At 44.5% G+C, this 25481-nt stretch overlaps 1 protein-coding gene across 1 annotated transcript in view; it reads left to right on the top strand.

The window, feature by feature from the left end:
- Window positions 1-23188, top strand: part of Ndufa9 (NADH:ubiquinone oxidoreductase subunit A9) — a 32978-nt gene extending 9790 nt beyond the window's left edge. Inside the window, exons 5-11 of the mRNA XM_008825453.2 lie at window positions 650-791; window positions 6126-6228; window positions 13516-13583; window positions 15150-15226; window positions 19613-19708; window positions 19974-20040; window positions 22918-23188. Of these exons, the coding sequence (XP_008823675.1) occupies window positions 650-791; window positions 6126-6228; window positions 13516-13583; window positions 15150-15226; window positions 19613-19708; window positions 19974-20040; window positions 22918-23088 (724 nt within the window). The 3' untranslated portion in view covers window positions 23089-23188. The remainder of the gene's footprint in view (window positions 1-649; window positions 792-6125; window positions 6229-13515; window positions 13584-15149; window positions 15227-19612; window positions 19709-19973; window positions 20041-22917) is intronic.
- The last annotated feature ends 2293 nt before the right edge of the window (window positions 23189-25481 follow it).

Below are 25481 nucleotides of genomic sequence, written 5' to 3'. Positions count from 1 at the left end.
ATTTATTTATTTATTTATTTATTTATTTATTTGCAGTACTGAGCACTGAACCTAGGCAAGTGCTCTACCACTGTACCTCTAGTCCTCCTTTTCTTCTTAATTTTGAGATAGGCTGTCATGGACTTGCTCTTGAGCTCACTCTGTAGCCCAAGCTGGTTTTGAACTTGGGAGCCTCCTGTCTCAGTTTCCTGATTAGGTAGGATTATAGCTCTGTGCCACTGGGCCCTGCTATGACTGCACTTTTACTTTACTTTCTTCCCTTGAGGGAAACAAAGTTCCACCACCAATAAGACGTGAGTCCCTTTCCAGCCCCCATTATTTAGTTCCCTGCTCCCCTCTACCAGCAAAGTCAGGTGTTCTTAAAGGACCTCAGCCTTAGGAGTCTTTGAAAGCATAGACTACTTAATGCTGTATTCGTAACTTGAGTAAGCCTTTAGCTGGGGAGAGTAGTGACAGTGAGCAGTCCCTTGGACCTTAAATAAAATATTCATTTTAGCTTGGTGTTAGTAATAAAGCATTACTAAACGTTTAAAAGTGTTCATTAACTGCTATAAATTCTAGCACTGTCATGCAAACCAGAGTATTATAGAAAGCTTTGAAATCCTGAGTTTTGAATTCTTAAATGGCCCCTCCCTTTGTTTTCTTCCAGGAACTTTGATTTTGAGAATGTTTTTGTGAAGATTCCTCAAGCAATAGCTCAGGTGTCCAAGGAAGCTGGAGTTGAAAGGCTCATTCATGTTTCCCACCTCAATGCTAACATAAGAAGCTCCTCTAAGTATTTGAGAAGCAAGGTTAGTGCCAAGTGGATTCCCTGGGTGTTTCAGGGACTAAAGGAAGGCTTTGAGACCTGGCATGAGTGAGAAGCATTTCTCTTCTGTGCATTGAGAATTCAGAGGGTTTCTAATGCTCCTATGCAGAATTCGGTGTGGTTGTGCATTAGTGCTTTTGTTTGTTTGTTGATGTGGAGGACTGAACCTAGGGCCTGCCCTTGTTAGGCAGGTGCCTAACATCCCCAACCTCTGCATGTATGCTGTATTTTGACATTTTGGTTGAGTGCTATGCTGAAGGGTTTAAAATATCAATAGACTATATTATTACCTTCCCTCAAGTCCTTAATCATTTGGGGACATGGTAAGAGTTACACAGTAAACACCAGCAGCAAAGGCAGAGCGTAATTCCTGCCAAGGGAGGCATCTCTCTGTCACCTATTGTGATTTCAGGACCATTTTTCTTTCTTGGACCTTCTGCAGCCATGAATTTCTGCCAGTCTCACTGCATAGGGTGAAGACAGAGGATAACGGATAAATGTTTGCCAGTGAAAATGGCTCTTTATATAGTTCTTTGTCTTTTACTACCACAAACCCCACTGCAGCCCAAGTGATACCCGGGGATTGGTTACTGTGTCACAGAGTCCATCTGTTATCTGAAATGTCTTCATTATCAGGTCTCAAATGAGACATCAGTGTCTGGATCTACCCTTAAGCATTTGTCTTCTGGCACAGTGAGCTTGCCTTGAATTATCCTGACAACAGCAGGGTTCTTGACAATGGCTCCAACTTTTTGACCTAATGAGTGTATTTATTGGGGAAAAAAGTTTACTAAGCACCAGTTCTGTGCTGTATATTGTTAGGATGTGAGCATACAGTCAAACACACTTGGTCCTATCTCACTTTTAAGTTTCTGGTCCACTAGGGAAAATGATCCCAGATGTCTTAAGCCTTGCAAAGTAGCAAAGCATGCCTCAGAAGCAGGTCATGGTGGAAGTGGTGGAGAGGAAAGGCACCTATAGTTAGCAGCAGTTAATCCCAGCATCAGAAAATCTAGTGTGAACATAAAGGGAATTTGTAGACTCATATCTAAAACTAACACTAGGGAAACTTAACCAAGATTGATGCCAATATTTGTCCAGCCTCTAGCTTTGTTTAATTTTTCTCAGCTCTGACTTGGTCTTTATATATAAGCTCTGTATCCTATAGTCACAGGACCAGCTTATCTGGTCCTCACACCCAAATGTTACATTGGAATGAGAGAGAGAGAGAGAGAGAGAGAGAGAGAGAGAGAGAGAATGAGAATACAGAACAACACAGTATAACTGCTTCTGCACTGAAATCTCCTGAATGCCAGGGTGTTGGGAGGAGATAGGTGCATTGGTGATGAGAAAGAGACATCAAAGCTGACTAGCCCTCTGTAAGTTACTGGGCTGCTCTTGGCTCTGTTGAATAAGTTGTACATGCTTGAGAAGGACTAGGCTTTAAGACAGAGGTTCTTAGCTTTAGCTACACTTTAGAACCACCGAAGGAGATTTCTAAAACCCCAATGCCCAGTCTGTAACCCAGACCAACTAAAGCAGAATCTTTGGGGGTGGAACTTGGGCATCAGTAATTTTATAACTGTGTTCTCTGTGGTTCAGAGAATGATCTGTGATAACCATGCTTTCTCTTTCAAATGCATGAGTCTATTAAGTATGTAGCAAACAAAAGAGAATAAATAGCAAGTAGCAGATGGAGGGAAGCAGCAGATAAATATCAAAACGTCATCAGGCTCCAGCAGAGATAGCTGGAGGAGCCCCACTGAGCGAGCACACAGAAGGCAGCACCATCGGATTGGGGGCCTATAAACATCTGCGGGAAGTGACTGGAGAAGCCTTGTTGAGGCAGCCAGCTGGAGTTCCTGATGGTACCTAGGTCCTGGGTGGAGCAGAGCATCCCCATGGGTGAGGCTTCCAAGTACAAGAAAAGTAGCAGCAGATAACATCTTCAGGTCGAGCTCTTACAGCATTCCGCAGAAGTGATGGGGAGGCCCTGCGGGAGGAGTCTTGCTGGACTTCTGTTGGAGCGTCCTGGTAGAGCAGAGCATTCTCTCCACGGATGAGCTTCCAGCTTCTCTTTCCCACTGCCGCATTCTTAAACCATGGGAGAAACAACAGTAACCTCTGTGGGAATGGTTCTCCTTCTAGCTGTTCTCATGGACAGCTTTTAATGCCTGTAGCTGCTTGCTGTTTTTCCCTCTCCCACCTAGGGAGCCAAGGGTCCAACCTGACCCAGAAATGGGAGTTTTGTGGGTATTTGGCCAAACAAGTTTGGGTCTGAAGTATGGGGTCAGCCCTGCTTCCAAAGCCAGCTTCTCAGAGAGCTCAAATAGCACATGACAGTTTACCAGTATAATGCATGTTATACTCTGTATAGGTGATTCCAAGTTCAGTGCAGATTGGAAGGCACTCTTTTACTTGAGAGAATGCAGGGTGATCCAGATTTGGACTTGGGTGTCAGTAGTGTTCCTATCATTCAGGTTTATGACCCTAGAGCTCAGAGAGAAGTCTGGGCTGAAGATATAAGTTTGAGTGTTGACAGCCTGTTGTTAATTGGAGGAAGAGAAGAGTGTAGGAAAATGTAGAGAATAATGTAGATCGAGAGCAGGGCTCTGAATGAGCAGAGGGATGCTAATGATTCATTCTGACAGAGGAGAGGCACTTGCAAAACCGAAGCCAGCCAAGCAGAACAATGTTACAGAAGCCGGGGAAAGACACACAGGGGAAGAGCTATCAATAAGGGCCATTAAGAAGTCAAGCGATCAGGCTAGAGGGATGGCTCAGCAGTTAAGAGCACTGGCTACTCTTGCAGAAGACCCGGGTTTGATTCCCAGCACCCACATGGCGGCTAACAACTGTCTGTAACTCCAATTCCAGGGGATCCGACACCCACTTTTGGGCTCTGCAGGCATTGCACGACACGGGTTCACCTACCTACATGTGGGCAATACACTCATACACATAAAATAAAAATAATAAATGTGAAAAAAGAAGTCAGAAGAAATACAGGTTCTATAGCCTTGCCCACTCCAGATTGGTGTCAAATCTGTCGACATTGGAGTCATTAATGATCTTCCAAAAATAGTTCCAGATCAGGTGTTGAAGTCACATCCAGAGTCCAAGGGAATGAAATGGGGCCTGGGGCTGAGGTGGTAATGCAGTTGGCATGGGCTTATTTTCCACTAGTGTATCAGGAGGAAGAAGCGCTTGAGAGAGTAGAAGCTGGAAAAGTTTTTTTTTTTTAGGGTGGAGGCTCTACGTTTTTAAATGGGTTGGAGAGGAGCTGGTGAAGAGAATGAGACCAGATATGGGGCAGGGAGTAAACTGGGCAGGCTCTTTAGACAATGAGAAGATTGGAGCTCAGGTGCTTGGGTGCTGCTACTCCCCTGCAGTAAGAGAGAGAGGAAATGGTGGTTCATGCGCCTTTGCTTGTAGATCTGGTGGTCAGGATTTGAGGTAATTTTTTTTTTCTGCTTTTGCATTTTCTCTTGAAATTAGAATGTGAAATTGTTTACTGGAAGGAAGGTTATTAGTTACTTTTTTGTTGCTGTGATAAAATACCATGACCAAAAATCAGCTTCTAGAAGAGTTTATTTTGGCTTATGGTTGCAGAGGGAGAGTCCATAATGATGAGGAGGCATGGCGGCAGGTGGCTGGAGCAGGAAGCTGAGAGATCATGTCTCCATCCACACACAGGAAGCAGAGAGAGCAAATTGGAAGTGGGGTGAGGCTATGAACTCTCAAAACCTTCTCGTAGTGATGTACTTCCTCTGGCAAGGCTCCCATTCTAAAAGTTCTATAACCTCCACAAACAGTGCCATGAGCAGAGGACCAGGTGTTTAAATACATGAGCCTATGAGGGACCTTGCTCATTCAAACCACTTCAAGGAGGAAGGAAAAATCTGAAATTTGAATACAAAAGAAAGTGCCTGGGGGCTGGAGAGATAGCTAGGTAGGTTAGAGCACTGGCTGCTTTTGCAGAGGACCAGGTTCAATTCCCAGCACTCACATGGCAGCTAACAACCGCCTGTAACCCCAGTTCTAAGGGATCTGACGCCCTCTGCTGACCTCTGTGGGCATTGTACTTACACACAGGCAGGCAATACACATACAATAAAAGTAAAAAAAGTGCTTGCAGGTGTCTTATGGAAGAGTAAATTGAGTGCGAGACAACACCATATCTGGGAAGTGTGAGGCTTCAGTTTAAACTGGTAACATAGATTTTTGCAGTTTCTATTACTTCCCCTTAGCTGCTGAAGGCTGGGGGAGTACAGGCTCTAAGGGGAGCCGTGGGGTTGGGATTTTGCCCTGTGGGTGAATTAAGGCAAATAGTATACAACATTAGCAAGAGAGTAAGTAAAAAGATTGACCACGAATTCTAATTTAGGATATGGAGGGGAGACCAGCACAGTTACGAGGGGTTGGTATAAGGGGAAACACTAAGTTCTAGAAGGTAGATGAAAATAAACACACTGAATTTATATGAGATTACCACCCAAGAGCAGGACATTTTATTTAGGTTTCATAGGGGAAGGACACTTTCCATTGAAGGTCCGTGGTTGTGAATTGAGGATGCCAGGAATGGAGTTAAGAGGAAGGTTTTGGAGTTGAGATGCTCAAGAACTTGAGATCCAGATTCCCCTTGGCATTGACATCATCCACAGTGGTGCTGTAGCTAGAAAGGATGGAGATGCCTTCTCTGAACAAGAGGGCTTGTCTGGACCTGTTGAAAACAAACAAGGGTGTTAAGCAGTTTCCACTAGATTCATGGGCCACTCTGGGTGGGCATGCAGTGTTGCACTTAGGCTAGTTTAGCCCACCAGCACCACCACCACACTGTCCTTTCTCTAATGAGCTGCTAGTTTGTTGACACAAACTAGAGAATCTGTAAGTAGGAGGGAAAATGAAGGCTGGAAAAACCCTAACCTGATTTTTCTCCTTTCTTCAGTGTGAACTTTCTAGTGTGTGTGTGTGTGTGTGTGTGTGTGAGATTCCCTATAATTGAGTTTTATGAATTACATGATTGTCTTCTAAAAATATGGTTACCTAAGAAAAGTGTGACCTTTAAAGTACAGAAAGAACGAAAAGTTTGTGCATGTGTCTCTAACTCTGTGGTGGGTTTTTTTGTTTGTTTGTTTTGTCTTTTTGAGACAGGGTCTCCCTGTAGCCCTAGCTGTCCTGGAACTCACTATATAGACCAGGCTGACCTTGAACTCACAGAGATATGCCTGCCTCTGCCTCCCAAGTGCTGGGACTAAAGGCGTGCGCCACCACACCTGGCCCTAACTCAGTGTTTGTATGTTGGCTGTTTGTTTAGGCTGTTGGAGAAAAGGAAGTGATGAATGCGTTTCCCGAAGCCACCATCATACGGCCATCAGACATCTTTGGAAGGGAAGACAGGTTCCTCAATCATTTTGCAAGTACGTATTCTGTCTTCCCAGAGGAGAGGTACACTGATGGATTAACCAAGCTAGAGCTGAGCTCAGAGTACCAGGGCTCTCGGGTTTCATAGACAGTGGTGCTGTTTTCTTTCCTAGTTGTCTTTCTCCTTTGAAGTTACATTTTCATAGAACGTATCACCCTTTCTATTTATGAGACATCTTGGGGGCCCAGTAAAAACTTGTGCGTGGATTTATGGAGGTTCAGTTTTATTTTCCTCCAGCTGCTGAAGGTAGTAGTCAGGCTTGGCCTAGAGGAGCAACTTAAAGAGTATGGACTTCAGAGCCAGAGACTTCCGTTTAAACTGTGGCCTCATTAGCTCTGCAACCTTGACAAGATATTAGCATATCAGAATAGTTTCACTGCCCTAAAATCCCTTGAGCTCCACATATTCTTCCCCCACTCCTTCATAGGCACCTGCCAACCACTGATCTTTTTACTGTATTGATTTTACCTTATTCAGAATATTATGAATTGCAATCATATTCTATGAGACCGTTTCAGATGGCCTTCTTTCCCTTAGCAATTTGTATTTAGGATTGCTCCCTGTCTTTTCATGGCCTGTTTCTTTGTATGCCTGAATAGCATTCCTTTGTATTGGTATATGTATGTGTTTGTGTGGTTTTGATGTTTTCATGTGCTTTTCTCTGTGCCATTTGGCATTCTCTATTAATTTCCACTTTGGTTTTAAAATTGCAGTACACTATGTATAATGTAAAATGCATCATCTGCTGTGGACTGAACTATATACCCCCCATACCCCACCCTACACACAGTTCTGTATGTTGAGCCTTAACTCCTGTGCGACTTTATTCATACAAAGGGATTTAGAGGTCATTGAGGTCAAATGAGGTTGTAAAGGTGGGACACTAGTTGATGGGGCTGGTGGCCTTCTAAGTAGAGATCTTTCTCTCTGTGTACACACTGAAGAAAGGCCACATGAGGGTACACTGTGAGAATGACCACTTAAAAGCCAGGAAGGGGGCCTAACTGATCTTGACTGACATCTCGATTTTGGACCTTCCAGCCTCCAGAGCTGAGAGAAAATACATTTTGGTTATTTAAGCCATCCAGTCTGTGGTATTTTGTTGTGACAGCCTCAGAAGACTAAGGTTTGGGCGTGGAGGCGTGGAGAAATGAAATGTGGATGTGATACCTAAAAATGCAAAAGCATACTGGAACTGAGTAATGGGTACAGGCTGGAAGAGCCTTGCGGTGCATGGTGGACGTGTGGGCGGTAAGGAAGCTGTGTTGGTTAGTTTTCTCATTGCTGTGACCAAGTACCTGAGACAAGAAGCAGCTTAAGGGAGGAAAGGTTTCTTTTGGCTTAAAGTTTGGAGGGGACACAGTCCATTGTGGCAGGGAATGCATGGCAGTAGGAAGCTGTCATGTGGCATCCGCAGTCCGGTAGCAGAGGGATGGCACTACTCCCTTTCTCCTTTTTTTTTGGTCTTTTTGAAGCAGTGTAGCCCCAGCTGGCTTGGAACTCACTTTGTAGGCCAAGCTGGCCTTGAACTCACAGAGACCCGCCTGCCTCTGCCTTCCAAGTGCTGGGACTATAGGCGTGTGCCACCACAGTCCCTTTCTCCTTTTCATTCAGTCCAGAATCCCTCCCCAACATGCCTAAAGGTTTGTTTCTGTTGGGATTCTAAACCCCATCAAGCTGGCAGTTAATATCAGCCATCCCAGGAGGTTTCCGTGAGGTCTCAGGTGGAAAGAGAACATCTTGGAGATGGGAAGAAGGATGACCCATGTTGTAGAGTGGCAAAGCATCAGACCCAACTATGTTCTAGTGTTTTGTGGAAGTTGGACTTGCAAGTACTAAAATTGGCTATTTAGCAGAGAAGCTAAGTGTTAGAGGAGTGTCTTGGTTCTTCCTGACTGCTTATAATGAAATATGGAAGGAAAGAGGTAAATTGAAGAAGAAACTATTAAACCTGAAGATTTGAAATTCCTCAGCTGGTCCATACTGTAAAAACTAAGAAAGCTTGTTTTAAAGAGGACACCCAAGAGTGTGGCCAAATAGCCATTAGATGACGACACCATGGATGTGACCGATAGACCAGGAATAGAGCTGGGATTACGTCAGCAAAGATTCTGCAGTTTGAACTCTAGGGATAGAAAGTGAGACAAAATGAAGTGATATGGCTAGAATGCTAAAATCTTGTAGATCAGACCTTAGAGCCCTTCTTAAAGAGATGGGAAGAAAGGTCCCAAAGCATTTCAGTAAGGCGGGCAGCCTCTACCATAGGCCTGGGGGGCAGGGCCTCCCACAGTCTTGGTGGTGGTTTCCTGCCCCAGTGGGTCCTTAAGGTGAGGCCATCATCTCAGTGGGCCTGGAAGGCAGACACTGAGTCTTATTCTTGAGCCTTGTATTAATTACTTTTCCTGTTCCTGTGATAAAATACCTCACAAAAGCAACTTAAAGAAATGTTTTATTTTGGCTCATAGTTCAAAGGTATAGCCCACCTGTGTGTCCAAGTCCTAGGGACAGGAACTGGCCACATGGCACCTGAAATCAGAAGCAGAGAACAGGACAATGCTTGTCCTTTGCTAGCTTCTTCTGAGAGTCGGGCCCAGGCCCAGGGAATGGGGCTGCTCTCCTTTAGGGTATGTCATTTCACCTCACAGGATTACGCAGAGGCTAACCTAATCTTGATGATTCCTTATAAGTGGCCCTGGAGGCATGCCTCCTGGGCAAAACCAGATCATACCAAGTTGACCATCAGTATTAACCATCATAAGCCTCAAGATCTGATGGAACTTGCCTTGCTGGGTTCTGGACTGCTTAGTGGTCCTTTTAGTCTTGTCTGACTCTTTTGGAATGGGAATCTCTGTCCTGTGCCTGCCCCATAAATGTGTTTTGGAAGCACATCACATACTTGGTGTGCTGGATAGCTTTAGTGTCAACTTGACACGCCTGGGTTGAGGGAGCCTCAATTGGGGAATTGCCTCCATTGGACTGGCCTGTGGCCATGTTTGTGGGGAATTTTCTTGATTGTTGAGTGATGTGGGAGGGCCCAGCCCACTGTGGGTAGTGCCACCTCTGGGCAGGTGGGCCTGCGTTGGATAGGAGAGCAAGTTGAGCAGGTGCCAGGGGTGCAAGCCAGTAAGCAGCATTCCTCCATGGCCTGTGCTCCAGCTCCTGCCTCCAGGTTCCTGCCTGAGTTCCTACCTTGGGCTCCCTGATGAACTGCGACCTGGGAGATGTAAGATAAATAAACCCTTTCCTCCCCAAGTTGGTAGTGGTAAGAGTATTTTGATACAGCAATGGAGAAACAAACTAAGACACTTGGTTTCAAAGATTCTTAGCTAGACAGGAATTTGGCCTTATTATCCTCATACCTCAGATTGACCCATGTCTGAGTTTAGGTATTTGGGAGAGACATTGAACATTAAAGTGGACCCTAGAATGAGTTAAGACTCTGGGGACTTGAGGCTGGAGAGATGACTCAGTGGTTAGGAGCACTAGCTGCTCTTGTAGAGGACCTGGGTTCGGTTCCCAGCACCCACATGGCAGATAACAGCCATCTGTATCTTCATTTCCAGGGAATCTGATGCCTTCTTCTGGCCCCCATAGACATTGCATACATGGGTGTGTAGTTCAGTAGTGTGTTTAGTTTTTTGTTGTTGTTGTTGTTGTTTTTTTTTTTTTTTTTTTTCTTTCTATTTTTGAGGCAAGGTGTCACGTAGCCCTGGCTGGTGTGAACTAATGATGCCGTGGAGCCTGACCTCGTGCCTCAACCTCCTCAGTGCTGGGATTATAAGCACTCACCACCATGCATAAGTCAGAAGTACTAGGTGTAGCACACTGTTTACACCCAATCTCTAGAACTGTTTTATCTTATAAAACTGAAATTTTATTCCCATGTAAGCAACAATTCCATTCTCCTTTCCTCCAGCCCCAGGCAACCACATTCTACCTAATTTCTTTGAATTTCACTACTTTAGTTGGCTACCTTATTGTCATAGTACATTTCCTGTTGCTAATAACAGTAGCACAGACTAGGTAAATTAAAGAAAAAGAGTGCATTTTAGCTCATAATTTGGATCCAAGGCTGACAGAATCCCAAGGTAGTACAACACGTCACGTAAGAACCAGGGAGTGCAGGACAGAGGCCGAGCCAATTGCCTTACAGAAGAGCCACTCTTTTTTTTGGTCTTTTTTGAGACAGAGCCTCCTTGTAGCCCCAGCTGTCCTGGAACTCATTATGTAGACCAGGCTTGCCCTCAAACTCACAAAGATCTGCCTGCCTCTGCCTCCCAAGTGCTGGGATTAAAGGCGTGCACCACCATGCCTGGCTTTAGAAGAGCCACTCTTTTTTAAAAAAAAGATTATGTGAGTGTTATGCCTGCATGTATGCAAGTGCACCTGTGTCATGCTATGGACCCAAGTGTGGAAGCCAGAAGATTGGATCTCCTGGAACTGGAGTTATGGATGGTTGTTAACTGCTATGTGATTGCTGGTGTTTGAACCTGTGTCTCCCACAAGAGCAGCCAGTGTTCTTACCCACTGAGCCATCTCTCTAGCCCTAGGAGATCCACTCTTGGGATAGCCTATTAACTCTTTAATCCATGAATTACATGAATGAATGAGTCTATTCATTCCACTAATGAGAACAGAGCCTGAATTTCTTCTAAAAAGTCTTGTCTTGCCTTTTTTTTTCCCTTTTATGAGACAGGGTTTCTCTTGATAATCAGTCCTGGCCTTGAACCCAGCATCCTGCCTCCTGCCTTGCAATTTTCCTACTTCCTTTCTCCATTGATGGCCTTGGCATCCTTGTCAAAGATCGCTGGATCATATATACAATTGTTATTTTTCTGTATTTGAATCCTTTGTTCTATATGTGTGACTTCATGTCTCTGTTTTGATTATTCCTGTAGCTCTGGGTTTTGAATCAGCAAGTATGCATACGATCTCCGACTTCTTTCTAATAGTTGTTTTGAGACAGTGGATGTCTGTAGGGAAACATATGATCAAGTCAGTCAAAATCCCAGAATGATGGGGGAGGGGCATGGGCACATGAAGTTCCTCTTCTACCTGAGGAGCTGTTGGCAATTGATAGTTTCTGGGGGAGGGACAATCAGTTTTCTTCATAGATGTGGCCCCTGAGAAACTACCCCTGTGCTGGCAGATGGTCTTACACCCATGCATGGGTTTTTAAACCCATTAAGCCCAGCACTAAGTGGACTTAATGGGTTTAAAAACAAGGAAAAAGAGTACATCAAGTTGGGAAGGAAAAGTGGGAGGGATAGAAGAGGAATGAGAGATAGATTGATCAGAACACATATGTGTGTATGAAATTCTCAATAAAAAAAAAATGAAGGGTTGGGGCTGGAGAGCTAGCTCAGTGGTTAAGGGCACTGGCTGCTCTCGCAGAGGACCCGGGTTCGGTTCTCAGCACACGCATGGCGGTGAGCAACCTTTCATAACTCCAATTCTAGGAGATCCAGTGCCCTCTTCTGGCCTCTGTGGGCATTGCATGCAGCCGTGCACTTCCATGAAGGCAACACACTTAAACCACAAAATAAAAATAAGTAAATTTTTTAAAAAATGAAGGGGACAAAAAAGATTGTTTTGGCTATTCCTAGTCCCTTGAAATTCCATGTGAATTTCAGGACAGATTTTTCTTTATTTCTGCAAAAAGTACCATTGGGTTTTGGATAGAAATTGCTTTAATTCAGAAGCCTGCTTTAGGTAGTTTTGGTGTGTGTGTTCATCTTTTTTTTTGAATTTTATGTGTACGCATGTATTGCCTGCATGTAGGTAAGTGCACCTCTGTCGTGCAATGCCCACGGAAGTCAGAAGAGACTGTCGGATCCCCTGGGACTGGAGTTATGGACAGTTGTTAGCTGCCGTGTGGGTGCTGGGATTAGAAAGCAGGTCTTCTGCAAGAACAACCAGTGTTGTTAACTGCTGAGCCATCTCTCCAGCCCCGTGTATGTTCATCTTTTCTTTGCTGATATACCAGTATACCAAAATTAGTACCTAGAGCAGGTTGAGAGTTTGGAGATTAGGACCAGGAAACTGATAAAGGAGAGAAATTTCTCACAGTTCTGGAAGCTGGTAGTTCCAAGGTCAGGGTACCAGCACCTGATGGGAGTCTTGCTGCATCTTCACATAGGGGAAGGTAGGATGATCTGTGTCCTCACAACCTAGAAGATCAAGCTAGCCAAATGCAGTGCCATAAATCCTGTTTATGAGAGCAGCCCTCTTGGCCTAGTTCCTCTGTGACCCCGCCTCTTGTTAAGATCATACAGCAACACCTGCATTTGGGAGGTGGCACATTCAGTTAGCACCATTTGAATAGATTGTCTTCTAGTCCATGCACTTGGGGTGTCTTTGCCTTTATTTGTGACTCTCAGTTTTTTTAAGCAATGTTTTGTAGTTCTCAGTATACAAATCTCTTGCCTCCTTGATTAAGCTTATTTTTAAAATATTTTAGATTTTTATGTATTGTAAGTCATTTCTACTTTTAGACGCTTTAGAAAACTTTTATCTATTCCAATGGGTATTTCCAAACCCATGGTAGCAGATGGCCTTGGTTAAGTTCATTGAGTCACAAAACAAAACAAAAAGACATGAGTGTGGGAAAGGGACTTGTAGGGACTGGGGGTGGCATGGGGGGGTTTGATGGGGTGAGAGACATAAGAGAAGATGGGGTGAGGGTAAGTAGAATACATCATATACACACTAGATATATTAGCCCATCAGTTGTTCTTTATCTCGTTTTAATGTTAATTTAAAATGTAATAAAAATATTTATCTAAACATTTATCTTTACTCCATTTGGGATTTGTTTTAGTTTACGTAGAGAAGTAAGCCAGTATCTTTTAAATTTTTATTTCACATACTAGAGCAGCTGTGTCAGCACTGGATGTCAACGTTCCACTTCCCATTGCTTTGCAGTACTGTAGCATCATGTCCTAAACTCCCATTTTCACCAGGGTCTCTTTCTTGCTACCTATGCCCTGTCGACAGCTCACCTACTGATTTCCTGGGTGCAACTAGAGCTCAGTTCTAGGCATGCCCTGCGTTTGGCATTATAGAAGAGCAGCAGCCAGGCCGTGTGACCTCTGCTTGTTCTCCCTGTGTGTTCTTTAATGCTTGACCTTACTTTCCATTTTACTGCTGATTGTTAGGGCTTCCTCAGAGCCAGCTACGTTTCTTACATTGTTTCTGTGTGTGAAACAGCTGTGGTGATCCAGAGATTGGTGGTTCCTAGAACAGCTGAGACCCGCTCAGGACACTTTCCCCTTTCTTCCAGATATGCGTTCGTTTGGTGGTGTGCCTCTTATTTCTTTGGGCCTGAAGACTGAGAAACAACCCGTCTATGTAAGTACCTGGGTGAAAGGTGTAGGAAGGGGTGTTGACCAGGTTCAGGTTTGGGTGATCATTTTCTGGTTGTATTCTCATGCACGTTTGTCAACTTGCTTCAACCTCTCAGTTGACCTAAGAGGTGCGTGTCTTCACTGGTTCTTTCGTGTAATGAAAGCTTAACTGAGTCCCTGTTGTTTTAGGCACACTGTTACTAGGACTGTAGAGATGGTAACTACTCAGACACAAATCTCTGTGTTCAGATTCTTCTCAGGTAAATAAAGCAGTTATTGTTCAGAGTGACAAGCACTAGGAGAAGAAGAGGATTTTGTCACTGTATCAGAGGGACACTTAACCCAGCTGTGGACTTCAGAGTCAGCTGATAGAATGAAGGGTGGGGGGAGGCTTCTTACAAGATATGCTGGGGCCCAGAGTAAAAGAACAGGTTGGATTCCATATTTGGTTGGGCTGGGTGCAATCACGATTTCCCAATAAGGCACTACTGGTACTTGGGACCAGATAATTCTTTACCCTTGGGACTATTGCAACTTCCTTGTCCTTTAGCCACTAGATGCTGAAGCAGCCCCTCACCCCAGCCCCCCCCAAAACACACAAAATCATGAGAACTGAAAATTCTCCAGACAATTGTCAAATGTTTCCTAGATCCCCAAATGGTTTCTGGTTGAGGATCCTGGGTCTCTAATTCTAACCCTGTTTCTGAAAGTCACAGTGTCAGAGGATTAGCAGTTACATGTGGTTCAGCCTCTAGGTTAGGGTGGCTTAGGATACAGTAGAAATCAGATAGATGAGGTAGTGGCCTAATTCAGTCAGGAAGACCTTGAGCCTTTATCTTTGGATAAAGGCTCCTGACTAGGAGTGTACCTGCATCAGCCTTGTGTACAATTATTTGAATGTCTAAGAAGTTCCTTAAGCTGGAGCTGGAGAGATGGCTCAGCGGTTAAGAACACTGGTTGTTCTTGCAGAAGACCCAGGCTCAAATCCCAACACCCACATGGCAGCTAATAACCGTCCGTAACTTCAGTCCCAGGGGATCTGACAGCCTCTTCTGACCTCCTCGGGCATTGCATGACACAGGTGCACTTACCTACATGCAGGCAATACACATATACACATTAAAAAAAAAATTAAATAAAAAAAAAAGACGTTCCTTAAGCTTTGTGAAAACAATGAGGCCATTATTTTAGTTTTGTCACATTTTTATTGTGATTGGTGTCATGCTTTTCTCTCTCTCTCTCTCTCTCTCTCTCTCTCTCTCCTCTCTCTCTCATCTATGTATTATGTATCTATATTTGCAGTCCTGAGTTGAACCTGGGGCCTCGTGAATCTCAGTCAATACTTTGTCACTGAGTTAATCCCCACACCATACCACCCTTTAAAAAACATTTAGCCTAGATCTTGCCAAGTTGCCTAAGGTGACCTTGAAGTGCTGTGTAGTCCAGGAAGGCCTTGAACTTTCTCCGCTGCTGCCTCAGCCTTCCAGGTAGCTGAGATTATAGGCTTCATTCCTCGGACCTGGTGTCTCTTTTTCAACAATTACTTAAACATATCTTACGATTTATATAGGTTGTAGATGTATCCAAAGGGATCATTAATGCGGCTAAAGATCCAGATGCCAGAGGAAAAACCTTTGCCTTCACTGGGTAAGTGCCTAGAGTTTGACTTTCATGGAAAGATCATAGTGGCTTATGACAGCAATACTTCTAAGCAGATCACTAGCAGATTTGTCTTATTTTTATAGTATTAGAATGTCCTAGACACATTCAGAATTTGAGGGAACCTAGGACTCTGCTTTCATATGAATAGTTCTGTCACCAGTCTGAGAGCCACCGTCCTAGGCTGTTACTGTTGTGTCTGTGCGTTCCTCATTTGTGGATTCAGCTATTTCCAGTAACAGACTCAAGCAGAACAGGCTTTGGGGTTCACCCCTGTTATCTCACCACTCAGGAGGCTGAGACAGGAGGATCACCACAAGTTTAAGGCAAACCTGGGATATAGAGTGAGTTTGAGGCTACTGTGGGCTCATAATGAGACCCTGTCTCAAAAAATATATCATGGGGAAAAAGTTGTATCTGTAGTGAATGAGTCCCCTACCCCCTTTTTCTTATTCCTAAACAGTGCAGTATAACAACAATTTACATTTGATGTTACAAGTGATCTAGAGGTGATGTAAGGTATGCAGGAGGGCACTGTAAATACCATGTCATCGATCTAAAGGATGAAGCATCCATATTTGGTGTCTCTAGATGGAACTAATCTTCTGGGGATACAGGGAAACAGCTGTGCTGTGGCCAGTGAGCCTTACCTTGTTTGTGCTGCTGTTCCAGTGATGTTTTTAATATGTAAACAGATATTGCTCTAAATTCTAAAACAGAAATCAAACACTTAGACATGAACATAGTTACAAGATGAAATTACTTTTGCTGTGATATTATAGTGCCTGGCAGTTTGAAATGGCTGGTTTGGGTGCGGAATGATCTCTCGTTATCTGCCCTCTCTCAGAATCTACTCTCAGTCCAGGCTTTGTGCCTTGTGCCTTATCTGAGATTAAGTCTGTCACAGCTAGCTTTAGGCCTTTTTGTTGAATTAATTTGAAGCAAAAAATATGCTCCACACCACTGAACTAGAAATTTCACTGAGGTAGAAGTCCCTTGAAGTTTGGTTAGATTTATTTCCCATCCTCATGTGCATTTGCATTGCCAACAAGTCCAGAGTGGTTGCTACCTCCTGCTCACTGGATCCAGTCAGCATAACATCACTGATATAGTGGACCAGTGTGATATTTTGTGGAAGAGACAGGCGATCAAGATCCCTTAGAACTAAGTTATGGCACAAGACTGGAGGATTACTCTATCCTTGAGATGGGACAGTAAAGGTATACTGCTGGCCTTGCCAGCTGAAAGCACATTGCTTCTGGTGGTCCTTATAAACTGGTATTGAGAAGAAAGCATTTGTCAGATCTGTAGCTGCATACCAGTCACCAGGAGATGTTGTAATCTGCTCAATTAAGGAAACCACATCTGGTACAGCAACTGCAATTGGAGTCACTACTTGAGTTTTTGGGTGTCAACTGTCATTCTCCATGACCCATCTGTCATCTGCACAGGCCAAATAGGAGAGTTAAAGGGAGATGTGGGAACCACCACGCCTGCATCTTTCAAACCTTGATGGTGGCACTAATTTCTGCAATCCTTCCAGGGATGGGATACTGTTTTTGGTTTACTGTTTTCCTTGGTAGAGGCAACTTCAGTAGTTTCCATTTGGCCTTTCCAATCATAATAGCCCTCAGTCCACAGGACAGGGGACTATTGTGGGGATTCTGCCAACTTCTAAGTACGTCTATCTTAGTTATACATTCTGGTACTGGGGAAATAACCACAGGATGAGTTCGGGAACCCACTGGACCCACTGTGAGCTCGACTTCAGCCAAAACTCCACTTATCACCTGACCTCCATAAGCTCCTACTTTAACTGGAGACTCAGGCTACCAACTTGAGAAGGAACAAATTCACGTAATAGTGTCCAGAACCCTGCCATTCTGTGAAGCAAAAGTAATGAAACCTGATGCTCTTACTCAGCAATTTAGTGATTGTCTGGTTTCTAAGAAATGATTGCTTCTAGAGAAAATAAAGCTTTTTTTCTTTAAGCTCTTAGGCAAATCGTTCATACACTCCAGGGCTTTGACTTTATGTCTTCTCTTTCACTGTGTTACAGTTCTAATTTAGTAAAAAGAAAAAAATTCTGTGCATCAAGTAGTTGCTTTAGAATGTACACCTCTCTTCATTCTCAATCTGGTGTTTTAAGAACAGTCAGCTAACTGGGCATGATGGCACATACCTTTAATCCCAGCACTTGGGAGGCAGAGACAGGTGAATCATTGAGCATTCAAGGCCAGCCTGGTATATTTAGCAAGTGCCAGGCCAGCCAGAGCTACATAATGAGACCCTGTCTCAAAAACACAAAAATAAAACAAAGATCAATCAGCTATATGATGCTCTATGAAACTCTCTCTCTCTCTCTCTCTCTCTCTCTCTCTCTCTCTCTCTCACACACACACACACACACACACACACACACACACAGATATACACACACACAGCCTAGATTCCATAAATTGTAGGAACAAAGGATATTGGGCTCCCTGAAGAGGTTCTTAAAATAGGATTCCAAGGAATAAATGGACAGAAATGGCTTATGAATGTTGCAAGCTCTCTACTCAACTATTCTGGACTCTTTGCTAGGTTCTAGGATGCATTTGTGTTTGGCAGTGTGATAGTAAGAGTAATGCTAGATATGCCAATGCAGACACTTGCTTTTAGAGTTAGACTATGCATCTCATCAGCTGTAGAAAAACGTACTTCTTTCTCTGGAATTTTGAGGCTAGAGCAGAGGCATTTTGCTTTTTGAGTGTGTGTGTGTGTGTGTGTGTGTGTGTGTGTGTGTACACAAGCACATGCGCATACACATGTGTGTCATTGTGAGCATGTAGAGACCAGAGATTGATGGTGGGTGCCTTCCTCATTTGGTCTCCACTTTAGTATTTGAGACAGTCTTTTACTGCACCTGGAGCTCACCGATTCAGCTAGACTGTTTGGTCAGCAAGCCCCAGGGGTCTGCCTGTCTCCATATCCCCAGCACTGAGATCACAGGCAGTTGAAGGAAGCTTTGACGTTGCATGACACATGCATGTAGATGTCAGAGAACATTTGTAGGCGTCAGTTCTCTCCTTTCACATGTGGGTTCCAGAGATTAAACTCAGGTTTCAGGCCTGCAGCAAGCACCTTTACCCACTACGCCATCGCGTTGGCCCCCAAAAGACAAGCAATTATTGGCATAGCATGTATTTTATGTCCTGTGTCCTGCAGTGATCTTTGAGATTTTTCTGGAATTTAAGGACTTTCTATGACATTTCCTCTAGCTGATAAGGACATTTTCATTTTCATGTTTTTTTTTCTAATATGTCAGAATAATGAGATTCTTTATTAAGCTCTCAGTTATCGATTTTTCTGGGGGTAAAAGGGATTAGGAAGATAGATGGAGTGATTTTAAACTATAAGTGATGGTTAATTTTTAAAGCTAGGCTGCACTGGTACAGAATGCTTCAGATGGATAGAACAGAAGTCCTGATGCCGTCCCAAACACATGTAAGACTGCAGATGTGACAAGGGTGGCACTTCAGCAGATGGGGTTGACAATTGTTAGTAGAAACTGTAGGGAAGAGGTAGAAACATGTAAATGAGCAAATGCTAATTAAGCCAGGTACGGAGGCTTACTTGTTTGAGGCAGGAGGATTGCTGTGAATTTGAGGCTAAGTGGGCTGCAGAGAGACCCTGTCTCAAGAAACAGAAAAAGAAAAAATGTAAAAGCATAGCATGTATTGTGAGCGCGCTCGTGTGTGTGTGTGTGTGTGTGTGTGTGTGTGTGTGTGTGTGTACAAATGCAGTAAGATAGCAGGTGATTTTTCTTTGCTAATGTGTGTTTGCTATAGTGCATATACTTTCTTTTCCACAAGAAAAATGCTGTTTGTTAAAAATAATAGAGGACGTGAAGTAGGAGGTTTGGGGGGTGGGTCTGAGGAGATGGAGAGAAGTACTGAGGGAGAGGGTGTGAAAATGAATTTTATGAAATTCTCAAAGAATTGATAAATTTTTCTTTTATGTGTATGAGTGTGTCACCTGCATGTGTGTAAGTGCACCCAGTCATGCATTGCCTGCAGAAGTCAGAAAAAGGCGTCAGATCCTCTGGAATGGGTTATGGACAGTTGTTAGCCACCATGTGGGTGCTAGGATTTAAACCCAGGTCCTCTGCAAGAGCAGCCAGTACTCTTAACCACTGAACCATCTCTCCAGCCTCCTAAAAAATACTTTTTAAAAAATGTTATTTATTAAAAACATTTTTGCCAGGTGTGATGGTGCACTGAGATTGAGGCCGGACTGGTCTATATAGTGAGTTCCAGGCCAGCTGTGGCTACAAACAGACAAAAATTTTGTAAAAGACCAATAACTTGAAGAATTCTGCTTCTATTTTAGGCCGAATCGGTACCTCCTCTTTGACCTGGTGCAGTACATCTTTGCCATGGCACACAGGTCCTACTTCCCTTACCCCATACCACGCTTTGCCTATCGGTAAGTCCAGTGCTGGAGTCGGCACCTCCTTTTTGGCCTGGTGCAGTACATCTGTGCCATGGGAGAAGAAAGAGGAGGGTAAAGAACAGAGGGAGGGAGGGAGGGAATCAGATGGATCTCTCCAGCGGGTAGTAGAGCCATTTGGTTATTTGGGGGTGGGGCAACAAACTCTTGGCTGTGTACCCACCCCTCTTCCTGTGGGTCTCACAGGCTAAAACCAGTACAGAGATGCTTATCATATGTGCCATATCTGTTCCTTTTCCAGGTTGATTGGCAGACTCTTTGAAATAAGTCCATTTGAGCCCTGGACGACGAGGGATAAAGTGGAGCGGGTGAGTCTGGGTGTGGCAAGCTTGTGGCCATGCAGCCACCAGGCAGAGCACTGTGGGGATGGAGAACTCTGGTTTGTTGTATTGCTTCAGTGGTTGCAGGGTTCCTGTGTGGGGGATATTCCTCCTGGTCGAGGCTGACCCCACTGCCTGTCATGCATTCACTCCCATCCTCCTCTGACAGTATGTCTCTCTTTGTGGCTCATTGTCATCAGCATTCAAACATGCATAAGAGTCACCCTGCGCCTTATTAAAGCCCAAGCCCTCTGTTCTTCCCTGTGTCCCTCTAGCCACTTTCCTGTTTGCTCTTTCGCCTTAGGACTTTTTAGGACTCTTTTGTTTGTTTGTTTGTATTTTTCTTGTTATTGATGTTTTGAGACCAAGCATCTAGCCCAGGCTGGCCTAAACTCGTTGTATGACTGAGGGTGACCTTGAATTCTGAGCCTTATGTCTCCACCTCCAGGTGCTGAAATCACAAGCGTGGGCCTCAACCCTTATATCTTAAGAGCAGCCTGTACCTCTTCCCAGCAGCTTCTTGCCTCATTCTCTCTTTAACCCACTTCAACCAACTTTTACTCCTTCTCTGCCCTAAGCTCTTTCCAAGGCTACCCATGATCCCATACTGCCTTAGTCAGTTCTCTGACCTCATCTTACTCCCACTATGAGCAGCATTTGTTGGGGGTGCCTGTTTCTCTTTTCTGAAATGGTGTCTTTGCACCTGCTTTCTGGCCCAGTCTGCCTTTTCCGGTTTTCCCTTCTGTCACTAGGCCATGCCAAAGGTACCTTTCCTGCCCCCAATCCTATCCTGATTGCTGTGTGATAGGGTCATGGCCTTGGCCCATCTCTTTCCACCTTTACTCGTACTGTAAATTACACTTGTCCTGGTTGCCCGCTGCTGACTGTGAACATCACTGCTGCAGTTTTATTTCCAATCTTGAATTATTTCCTGAGCCTTACAGTCTCCGGTCTAACTATTCAGATATAGTACAGGTTTCTGAAATGTAACATGTCTATGGATAGAACTGCCTGTCTTTGTTGTTGTGGGGTGGTGGTGGTGTTTTGAGACAGGGTCTTGCTCTGTGTGCTCACTCTGCAGCCCAAGCTGACCTGGAGCTTGTGACAGTCTTACTGCCTCAGGCTCCCGGGTACTGGGATCACAGGCATGGGCTGCCCCATGCTTTGCTAGAGACTGTTTTCTGTCCTGGGTGCTCTTGTCTCAACAATAGTCCTTTCTGTGTTGTTCATGTAAAGTGTCTAGTAATCCCTGGGGTTTTAATTCCTCTTCCAGATCTAAACCAGCACTGTCTGGCAGGACTCGTTGCAGTGCTGAAAGCAGCCTGTGTCTGTACATTGCCACCAGCAATATGTGATAGTAACTAACTTGATAGGTGGCTTGTGTGACTTGTAGGCTTCAGATTTGAATTTTACTTGATTTTTGTTCCTTGAAACTGAAATGATATTTGGCCAGGGGCTTCTGTGCTAGATAGCTCAGAGCTCAACCCTCAGCAACCCTCAGTTGATACCAGGTCCTGCACTCCTCCTAATTCCACCCCTTCTGTCTAGCTTTCCCTTAGGAATGTGTTTATAATGTAAGTTTTCAATGTACTGAGAAGAGAGTGTATAACTGCCTCTCCCTGTTCTAACCCAGGCAGCAGTCCTTCCGTCCTCTCTCAGCTAAGCTCTTGCTGCCACTCCTGTCCCCCTGCAGTATGCAGAGCCCTGGCTCCTCCCCTCTCACACCTACCATGCTTGTGTAACTCATTGATTATTTACCCCTTGCATGTCCAAGTCTTTCTAGGAAGGACTTCAAATGAATAAAAATATTAACACTTCTACTTTCTAGTGCTGGGAAGTTTCTATTTCCAGGATGCAGCCAAACTCTCCTATGAGCCAAAGCCTCGAAAAGAATTGAAAATCTTCCTAGGGAACAGATATGAGCAGGCAGCTGCCAGCCTCCCTCCGACAGGTGTGAGGAAAGCTGAGACATTTCCATGATGTTCTTTTTGTGTTCATGAACCTATTTGTCTGACACCAGCTTACATTGCTGACTCAGAGTATGGTTGGAGTGAGTGGTCAGGAGGGCTTTGAATTTGGTTGCCCACTGCTCTAGATCTCTTGGTATATACTACAAACTACTGGGGTCACAGGACAGGGATTGATGGCAGCTCCAAGTGCAGATTGGGTCTGTTCAGTACTTTTGGACCAGCAGCTTCTTAATGTTCATTCTTCCCTAAGCAAGATGGGATTGATTGGCTTCTGGCTTTGTAGTGTGCATTCATTAACCAGGTTGAGTGTAATTGGAGCAAAAAAGGCTAATGGAGCCAGGCATGGTGGTGTACACCTGTCACCAAACACTTGGGAGACTGAGCCCAGAAGGATGGCCACAAGTTTGAGGTTAGCCTGGGTTGCATATTGAACTCCTAGAGCTACAGTGTAAGATGCTGTATGAAAAACAAAACCCACAAAATCAAACTAAAATGAAAAGTTCAAACAAGCAGAAAGCCAGAGCTCAAAGACCCTACATTAGAGAGAGCTGGGGGATAGAGAGGCTTGGCTTTGTCTTCATCTCTGGCCAGAGGGCCAGCTCCTGCCTCCCCTCGCTGGGTTGAGTTCTGACGACATGTGCCTGTAGATGTGCTGGTCCAGAGCCTGTCCTATGTTCCTAGATGATATGGGGACCTGGATCTGGTCTTGGATGATCTTCACCTTGTATTCTCCCTTCCTGAGTTCCATAAGCAAAGGTTGCTGCTAGTTCTCTCTAGGCACTTAGGTCTCAGTGATGGGCCTCAAGGTTGAGTGTGTGGATGTTTGCTGGGGGTGGCACTGTTCTTGGCCAGTTTTCTGATGAATCAAGCATTCTCTGTGGTCTTTGGTTCACAGATGCACATCACAGATGAGACAGTGCCCCACCTGCCTGGCCTCGAAGACCTGGGCATTCAGGCCACACCACTGGAACTCAAGGCCATTGAGGTGCTGCGGCGTCATCGCTCTTACCGCTGGCTGTCTACTGAGATCGAGGACACGAAGCCAGTGAAGACCATCAACTCTTAGTGCCCCTGGCTCTCACGTGGTTCAGGTCACCTGCATTCTCTAGAGGATCCTGTACATAGTGAATAGAATCCCTCTATTAAATTGGCTGAGGTTCAGTGTTGCCACATTGTCTGTCTTGGTTTATCAGAGGAGAGAGCTCTCAGCCATTCAGAACTGAGTGTAATATTCTTTTAAGAGATATAGCTAAGGGTGACATGTGTAGCTATTCTCAGAAACGTCGCAGGGTTTAGAAGGCTCAGACCAAGCCTCTTCTAGCATGTGTTCTAGAAGACAAGGTTCTGTCTTCAAAGTCAAAACATTGTGATGCTTTCTGGTGATGCGTGGTTGTCTTGTGGAGTCCAGGATGCAAGGGCAAGTACACACTGTCTCATAACTAATCTGAGTTCATTCACACTTTAAGTCTTTTTTAACATTTATCTTGAAGATTAAACTGGTGAGATGGCTCAGCGGGTTAAGGCACTAGTTGCCAAGCCTCACAATTTGAGTTTGATCCCTGGGACCCATGTGATGGAAGAAGAAAACCAACTGTGGCACTTTCTTCTCTTTTTTTCTAAACAAACAGGTGGCTTAGTGTGCGCGCACGTGCACGCACACACACACATACACACACACACACTAAAAAATGTAATATTTTAAAGATCTCTATCCATTTATTAGCCTTTGGTATATGTATTTAAAAACATCTGTGATACTGAGTCTCACACCCTTACAATACTGCCGCGGTTATCCTGGGTCTGACTAGCTGATGCCTTCTACCCATGCTGTTAGGACTACATCTAGATGTACCAGACGCTAAATGCCCACACTATCCTTCAGTTGTTGTGATAACCAGATTATTTCACTCACAGATTTCTAAGATGTCATCTTGGCACTTCAGAAAGCCAGGCCTGAGGCATAAGTCATGAAAATCTTTGGAAAGCATTGTATTGCCATCTTGTCTTGAGGCTGGGCTGGTGTCAGGCAAGATAGCCACGCTTTCACTGGAAAGTCTGAAGCATTTTACCCAGAAGTCAGGTGTCCCCCTCGCCTGCCCACCAATACACAACACAGAGTTTTCTCCATTGGCTTTGTTCCTAGGTTGGTCCAGGGTCCCACGGTCTCAGCCTAATGGCCCTACTTCTGATGCACCTCCCTCCTGGTACATCAGGCACCACACTTGCTCCATCAAGTGTGTGCCTGAGGGTCATAATGGAAAAGCTATTGTGGAATCTTTGTGTGTGGCTGCTAGCTACAGACAGGTTGATTGGAAGTGTAGACTTGCTGTTGACGACTGCCATAAGTTGACATAACAACGACACTCAGTAGGCGGTGTTACGATGTTTCACTTCAGGACAGCCATTCTGTCCCTCTAACGCGGCTCCCTGTCTAGCTTGCCCTTGTTTCTCTCCTACTGCTTCTTCAGAGCACTGTCAAAGCTTTCTCCATCGTTTTCCTTGTCTCCTGAAGAATCATGTTTGGCTTAGTTTAGGTGAACACCGTTGTACAGCATAATACCACAGCTTCGTATCCGAGGACCGTAGCAGCCACTAAGGGACTCCTCCAGATAAAGGGCATGCAGGTAGCAGCTCTCATCATTTTAATTGAAGCCCACGGCCTCTTCATCCCTTCGCTTCTTTCCAGACTTCTTAAGTTTCCTGCCTTTTAAGACTCAGCTGGGTGTGGTGGTACATGCTTGTTATCCTAGCACTTGGGAGGTGAGACAAGAGGGTCTCCTCTAGTTTGAGGCTAGTCTGAAGTACTTGAAAGTCCCCAGCTTGTTCTTTCATCCTAAACTGGTCCCTTGTCCACATGGAGCAGTTCACACCACATTTCTAGCCCTGTGCTCTGTTATCTCAGTTTAACCTCGTCACAGGTCCACCGTTGAAGTCTCATTGCTGAGTGAGGTAAGCACACGCCTGTAATCCTAGAATGTGGGAGACTGAGGTAGAAGCATTGCTGTGAATTCAAGGCCACCCTAGGCTACAATAGTGCATAGTGAGTTTGAGCCAGCCTGGACTATAGAATGAGACCCTGTCTCAAAAATCCTCCATTCAATAAAACAAGGGTTAAGGGAAGGGGTGGCTCTGACTCAGCCTGGATTATTGTTGTTTTTGTCTTTAAGATTAGGTTTCCTCATGGATTAATAGCTCAGACTAACCTGGGCTTGCAAGCCTCCTGCCTCAACCTCCTGAATGCTGGGATTGCAGATATGTGCCATCAGACCCAACTGAAAGTCTGTTAAGCCTGTGTTCTAATACTCTGTCAGCTTGGAGGTTACCGAAATTTTACCATTCCCACCCTTGGCTGTTAATGTGTTGTACTGAGAATTCCTGGGGAGATTTTATATATGTACATATATGTATATAGATATATGTATATAGACACATATAGTAATCGTAGAGCCTGTCACTGAG

Source organism: Nannospalax galili, unplaced genomic scaffold (genome assembly GCF_000622305.1).
Source record: "Nannospalax galili isolate Female #2095 unplaced genomic scaffold, S.galili_v1.0 scaffold589, whole genome shotgun sequence".
In the NCBI taxonomy this organism is placed as follows: domain Eukaryota; kingdom Metazoa; phylum Chordata; class Mammalia; order Rodentia; family Spalacidae; genus Nannospalax; species Nannospalax galili.
The sequence above is the reverse complement of the archived record's forward strand: the minus strand, read 5'-3'. Positions and strand labels throughout refer to the sequence as shown.